General features: G+C 42.8%; 1 protein-coding gene across 1 annotated transcript; it reads right to left on the bottom strand.

Annotated features, from left to right (window-relative positions):
• Positions 1-4,265: 4,265 nt before the first annotated feature.
• Positions 4,266-6,029, bottom strand: LOC146717245 (uncharacterized). Its single transcript, XM_085473502.1, has 2 exons — positions 4,499-6,029; positions 4,266-4,350 (listed from the first exon to the last, which is right to left on the bottom strand). The coding sequence occupies exon 1, from the start codon at positions 5,801-5,803 to the stop codon at positions 4,856-4,858; it is 948 nt and encodes a 315-aa protein (XP_085329628.1). The 5' UTR covers positions 5,804-6,029; the 3' UTR covers positions 4,266-4,350; positions 4,499-4,855.
• Between the last annotated feature and the right edge of the window lie 1,404 nt (positions 6,030-7,433).

Raw genomic sequence — 7,433 nt, 5'->3', positions numbered from 1 at the left:
ACGATTGTAACAGATTCCTGTTGAACACGGTAAAGCAGCTTGTTGCCTTTTTCCCTGCACACCATGCTTGTGTGTGTAGTTTGTCCCCAGAGCAGTTTCACTGAGGGCCTCGCTGCGAGCTGACAATCTCACCAGCAGCCAGAAACATGCAGTTTGACACGCTTTGACTTCACTGAAGAAGCGTGTCCAGTACAGCCTTTTCATGTACAGTTTGGTCACACTTTAGGCTCTTTAGCAACATTTAGTTAAGCACACTTGAGCGTAGTTCTACAGACAGGCTTCCACACAGCAAAATCACATGACTCACAAGCAGAGTTTAACAGCTCCTGACAGTGTGGGTCATTTCATAAAGTCGGATTCATTGTGTTGGAAAAGCTTCGCAAGGAATCTTTAACTTTGTCCTAGCACATATTTCTTATCTAGTCTGTTTCACAGGCATGAGCATAACAAATTAACAGCTGTGTGGGAGGTTTTATTACAAAAAATAATAAAACAAAACAATGACATTTGGTTATGGTGTTAGGATGGGCTGAAAGCTGCTGTTTCCTGTCTGACTCCATGTCTTTCCTTGTATATAGATTCCAACATTTAAAGTCTTTTGAAAGAAGAAATTTTCTCTTTTGACACATGTGGCACAGATCGCAAAGATTAAAATTTTTACAGAGTGAGAAAGAAAAAGAGTTTTCCATATTCGATGCACCAGGCTCGGAGCAGGCTCGGAGCAGGACACTTTCCTTTCACAGAGATGCCTGGAGTGAAAAGAGTGGGGCAGATATCAGGGTATTCATGAGCCCACAGCTGAGCACTGCAGTCTTGCTGTTTGGGCCAAAAACACAGCCACATCACCTCGATGGTCTCAGCTGCTGTTTGTGCCGACATGTTTACACCCTGCAACGTTCCAGAGTTGATGGTCTCCTTGTAGCGTTTCAGTGTAATCCTTCAGAGGCCAGAGCCTGAGGGTGGTCACCACAACAACAACCATGAGTCGGGCTAGAAGGAATGTCCCTCTTGAACTAGATATCTGCATCTGAGTATGAGGTGAAACCTTAGAGGAAGAAGGCCAAGATAACTACTGAGATTATTTAATCATCATTATTTATTTTCCTGAAATAACACAAATGATTGAACAACAGGCTGGAGCTTTTGTTTTATATGTTCACTTTGAGACGTCAATAAAGAAAACAGAAGAAAACAATTCCAAAGCATCATTATTTCATACACGGCAGTGGTCATACAGTATCTCATTTGTATGCTTAGCGTATTAAAACTGCATTCATTAAAGAAGGACATCCTTCCTGGTTGACATCAGTTACACTTTAATTTATTAGTAATTTCCCACTTATGGACTTTTTTAAAATAAATGTGGTGAGTTTCTCACATTGAGCAGATAAATCAGCTGCTCATCCTCCTCCCGCTTCCCTCCTTTTCTTCCAGTCTTCCAGCTACAGTATACAGCAACATCGTGTCTCAGTGGACACAACCTTCACCGACTCAGTTAGTGCAGCTTAAATATCACTTCTTTCTTTTGTTTGTTATCCATCGTCTTGCCTGAGGAAAATACGAGGAGGTAGACCTTTGCTGGCTTCATCCACGGACACTCTTCAATTTTAGTTTCAGTCAATGAAGAGTTATTGTTGCAGCAGTACTTTTCCATGACACACCTCTGAATGAATGTGTTTACTTACATTCAGATTCACTAACGTATGCATGGAGGTAAGGATGAAACTGGTCAGAGCTCACATTTCATGAATCCAGAGTAATTTTCTGTGGGCACTTTCACAGTATGCACATTTCTGTGCTCATATCGGTGAATGAAGGACCAATGGTTGAGATTCTCTGTCCCCAATAAAGCCACAGAAAAGGCCAAAAGAATTACAACCTCATTCAATCAATCAATCAAGGCTTTATTCGCCACTTGAGGTTGAAAAGTGAAGTTTGACTGTTTGGACACCTGGCGGCACCTTTGCCAATTGGACGGGAGTCTGCTCATCTGATCAGAAGCTCTCGTAAACCCGGGAATCGAAAAGTGGGCCCTAAGGCCTGGGAACACCTCAATCCCTCAGAGCAAGCTAGAAGGCACGATTACTCAAAAGCTGTAGAAAAAAGGTGATTGGATTCAACTTGAATTGCTTGAATTCAGCCAAGAGGAAACTCTTAACAGCCTACATAGAGCACCGTGCATCATGAAAACAAGCAAAAGAAGAAAATATTAGATATGTGTACTTCAGTATGGCCTAAAACTGCACAAACCAACCATATCGATGCTTTCACGTGTGTATCTATTATTTCCAGCTGGTTTCTAGTTTCGAGTCAATATTTTCAATTAAAAGCTCACTGAATTCAGCTTTGTGTGCCTTACATTTGTGGCATGAGGGCTATAACACATCTTGGGTGCATCATCGCTTTGGAGGTTTTAAAAGAGACTCCTACTCAGAAGCGAGCAGAGCGTGGAATGTGTGGCTCCTTTAATGGTGGCATTGAAGTCCAGCTCCTGAAGGCATAAAATAATTATTTAGTGGGTGGATAGCAGATAGAGGGATGATTACTAAATTATCATCCTCCTACTTCTATACTGTATGTTAAGATACGCTAGGTGCCCTTTCACAGATGGTTTTATGTCCAATTTTACTAAATCAGTAGGAAACTTTGAGACTCTAGTGAAAAGTGCATCATATGTCATCCATCCTCCAGAGCAGGAGGAATCAAGACAGATGGCTTCCACCCAGGATGCAAGAAGCTGAAAGACAATTTAATGGGCAGCTAATCACTAATATCACAGGAGGAACATGTGCACATCCTTATCAAAACACTTAATGTAACAGCTTGTAGGAATCACACAAATCCTGCAGAGGAAGTCTTTTATTTTAATATGGAGAACATAAACAGATGATTCTTGTAGGTCTGTCACTTTTCACATTAATAAACAAACCCCAAACACTAACTCAGAAAACTACAGATATAAAAGAGGGATTTTCAACATAAAGGCAGATTTTATCTGATTAAACACCTAATTCATCAAATACAGACAGAGGAGTGAAGTGTTTGAATACAGAAACAGTATGAATTGCATAGTTTACCACAGGCTAGATTAGGAAAAAACAAAATACAACAAAAGAAAACATGAGGGCTGTTGCCAAATTATGAACAGGAGAAAACAAAAAGGTTTAAAAACAGACTGACATCACTGTGGAATGTGGAGTGCAGGTCACACAGAAATACAAGAGTCATCTCAACACAGATGGGCAAAAATAACCCCACACACAGTCAGGTTATGATGTGATGTACAACACATGCCTAAAAGCTTTCGACCATGTGAACAAAACAATTATTCGGATCTATTTCATGGTCTGCTGGATACTTGGATACAGAGGAAGGAGTTTAAACTGTCACAGTGTTGCCTCATCACGCTGGTGAGAAGCTGTTCCGAGGCTTCTGATCGTTTTATAGATGAATTGTGAAGTTTTCAAAAAGATTAAATAACTTAACAAACGAACTCGGCTCTTTACTGTGAGCCGAGCATTTCAGCTACAATGACGCAGACAACAATTCTGGTTTTCAAACATCATCTCCTCCTCTTGTTTTGAAGTGACGACTGATCAATAAAACCCCTTTGCTTCACCTGACAACAGCTTATTGCATTCTTTAAATGTTTGATCCAAGTCTTGGTCTCATTGGACATTTAACAGACAGTATTAACAGAAACGAGGAAAAAAAATACCCACCTATAGACAACAAAATAACCCCATAAATTAAACAAAAGCTCTAATCATAAAACCAACCCTGGAACCTGATTTATAGTGTACTGTGTTCTATAGAGATGATCTGGCATGCACTTTCTAACAAAAGTAATCAAATAAAGCTGCCACAACTCCCTGAAAGCACTAATGCTATAGCAGATATTTTTCAAGCAGCAACTTAAGAAGGTTAAAAATGAAGCTAAAGCTTAAGTGCGAAAAACTGCAGTAAATCAAGTAAATCAATCCCCAGAGTCCCATGTTAAAAAACAAAAAGAAACTACTACCTTGGTCTCTATAGATAGTGTCCCCTCTCTGAATGTGATCACCTTTTTAATTTTTATAATTCAGCTGGACAGTGGTAGTGGCAGCTTTGACTGTCGGGTGTTCTGACAAAGGTAGCTAGAGCCTAGTGTGGAATTATAGAATTACAAATGATATTGCAGCGTGAGTGGTACAGGTTATCCAAGACGTTTGCGCATGAGTTTTGTGAGTCATTTAATATTTATGTAGTGTTTTCAACGAGGATGTTGGTGACACCGAGTTAAACCACAAATGAAGACCCTGGAGTTTAGTTGCAGCTTGTTTAATTGTCTCCATGAACATGTGGTGAAAACTGAAATGACAGAAAATAAACTCCATCTCAACAGGCAGAAGCATGTTTACATCAATAAAGTGCATTACTCTCACTAAAACATTCATGTTAGCAAATACACATTAATATCCAAAGTTATCTGTACAAACTGTCATATAAAGTAACTTACGGCGTTCCGGCCTGATAATTCGGAGTAGATGGCATTAGATTACATCTCCATACTGCCTTTAGCATGAGCCTGTTTCTCAGCAAAACCGAGCGCTTGACCCAAACCGGAAGTGCTCGACCGGAACCGGAAGTGCCCCGCCAGAACGGGAAATACATTTTAGCGATATTTTCCTTTTAACTAAAACGTATGTAAAGCATGAATTATTCATTTTAACAACACATTAATTTTTTAATGGCAAATCTTTTTAGAATTATTTATTTCAAATTTATGAACCTAATTATTCAGAGAAACGCCTTAAGGGCAACACACTCCCCGCCTGGCCTCTCGAGGCCACTATGCTAAACGAACATTATGCATTCAGTCCTTTGGCATGAGGAGGATAACTTCTGTAACTGGTCGCAAAAATGTCTTTATGCACCCTTCAGTACATATCTTTACCTCAATTTTCCTTACTCGATCGTCCTTGCTTGGGAATGTGGCAGTGACCCTGGCCATGGGCCAGCTGTTTCGTGCAACCTGCTTGTCCTTGAGCAGAACCAGGTCACCAACTTGGAGGTTTCTGCGCGACCCGGTCCATTTCTGCCTTTGCTGCAATGTGGGTAGATACTCTCGCCTCCAGCGTGTCCAGAACTGGTTGGAAAGGGCTTGGACCCGTCTCCATTGTTTGTTGTAGAGGTCTTTATCCGAAAAGTCTCCAGGTGGGGATAGGAGGCAAGATTTCTGCGTAAGGAGCATTGAAGGGGATAGGACGAAGGGGTTCTCTGGATCAGAGGATACTGGGACGAGCGGCCTTGCATTTATTATGGCTGTAACCTCAGCCATGAGTGTGCATAACACGTCGTGAGTCAGTTGAACCTTATTTTGTAGTAGCATGGAGTCCAGGATTCTGCGGGCGACTCCGATCATGCGCTCCCAAGAGCCTCCCATGTGGGATGCGTGTGGTGGATTAAACTCCCAACTGCAGCCTTGGACAGTTAGGCACTGTTGGAGTGATTTATCCATTCCAAGTTCCTTTGAAGTGCTAATAAAATTGGTGCCACGGTCAGATAGCAGCTGTTTGGCGGGGCCTCTCAGGGCGAAGAAGCGGCGGAGGGCGTTTATGCAGCTGGATGTGTCCAGAGATTCGATTACCTCAATATGCACAGCTCTCGAACTCATGCAGGTAAACATGATGGCCCACCGCTTACTTTCAGCTACTCCGCCCCTGGTACGCCTGGTTGTTATGGACCACGGTCCAAAGACATCAAGGCCGACGTAGGTGAAAGGAGGACAAGTTTTTAGGCGTTCAGGTGGTAGGTCCGCCATGAGTTGTTGTTCTTGTTTTCCACGTAGTTTGCGGCAGGTTAAACATTTGTGGATTACTGAATTGACTAGTTTTTTGCCGCCTAAAACCCACAGCCCAGCAGCTCTGATTGCTCCTTCCGTCAGATGACGACCTTGGTGCCTTGTTAGCTCGTGATAATGGCGAGTGAGCAGAAGGGAGATGTGACTGTTTTTTGGAAGAATTACTGGGCTCTTTCCCACACTCTCAATTTCTGCGTGTTTGAGTCGGCCTCCAACAGAAATGAGACTGTCCTGTAACATTGGGCTGAGCTTCTTGAGGGGGCTCTGTTTTGAGATTGGCTTGCCAGCATCAAGGGCAGAAAGTTCCTTCTCAAAGTATGCCTTCTGTGTCTCTTTGAAGATGACAGTTTTTGCTTGAGCAATCTCCTCTGGAGTTTGAGGCAGATGACATTTGTGCCAGCCTTTGCATTTTTTGTTTGGATTAGTCCCATTGAAGGACTTTGCAATGTGGATAAGATTTGCTATGGCTCTGACTAAAGACTGAAAAGTAGAAAAGTGCTCAAAACGCTTACAGATGAGTACTTGGAGGTGAGTGACGTAAGTTTTTACTTCTGGTCTAATTTCTGAGTCTTTATCTGGTTCAATCAGGTCAAACCTTCCACTCAGTTGTGTTGTCTCTGCGGCAGGACGGTGGATGAAGGGTGGTCCGGTGAACCAGGTGGACTTTTTTAGTTGGAATGCCGACAGTGACCTAGACGCATGGTCTGCTGGATTTTCCTCTGTGCGCACATAATGCCACTGTTCTGGCTTTGATGACTGGCGAATGCGCTGTACTCTGTTGTGAACGTATGTGTAAAACCTTTTTGACTCATTACAGATGTAGCCAAGCACTACTTTACTGTCCGTATAGAAATGCACTGCATCAAAGTCTAAGTCTAACTCATCTTGGATGAGGTCAGCCATTTCTGCTGCCAAGACGGCTGCACATAGTTCAAGTCTTGGTATTGTAGGTTCTGACAGGGGGGCTAGTTTTGCTTTGCCCATTATGAACCCAACCTCGACCTTCCCATCTGTTTGAACTGCCTTTAAGTAGGCCACAGCTCCTATGGCCTTAGTAGATGCATCTGAGAACAAACACAGTTCCTTTCGCTTTGCTCGACTTAGTGAGGTGGATGTGTAGGTTCTGGGAACATGTAGTTCTCTTAGATCCTGAAGGGAATTTCTCCATGTTTCCCATCTGCTTCGTTTGTCCTCTGGAAGGGGTACGTCCCAATCTGAACATTCTGAAGTAAGCTCTCTGAGTAGGGCCCTTCCTTGGATTGTAATGGGTGCCAATAGGCCCAGGGGATCGAAGACGCTATTGACAGAGGACAATACGCCACGGCGAGTGAATGGCTTGCTTGAGGTGGCCACTGAGTAAGTGAATGTGTCTCTTGTTATTTCCCAAATGAGTCCAAGGCTTCGCTGGGATTGTGTCTCTTCACCACTTAAATCTAAGTTTTTAATGACAGGAGCACAATCTTCTGGGCAGAAGGCCTGCATAACTGCCTGAGAGTTGGAAACGAACTTATGCAGGTGTAGGTTGGATTCAGCGAGTGAGGCTTGTGTTCTTTGAAGCAAGTCTATAGCCTCAGCAGGAGAGGGGACAGAG

This window comes from Copadichromis virginalis, linkage group LG2, assembly GCF_057382275.1.
Source record: "Copadichromis virginalis isolate Kocher_CV1m ecotype Utaka linkage group LG2, C_Virginalis_male_GT1.1, whole genome shotgun sequence".
Taxonomy (NCBI): domain Eukaryota; kingdom Metazoa; phylum Chordata; class Actinopteri; order Cichliformes; family Cichlidae; genus Copadichromis; species Copadichromis virginalis.
Note: the sequence above shows the minus strand (reverse complement) of the source record. Positions and strands in the feature narration are given on the sequence as shown.

Excerpts from the sequence above, each read along its gene's own strand:
- LOC146717245 (XM_085473502.1), bottom strand. The coding sequence starts at position 5,803 with ATGGCGGACCTACCACCTGAACGCCTAAAAACTTGTCCTCCTTTCACC.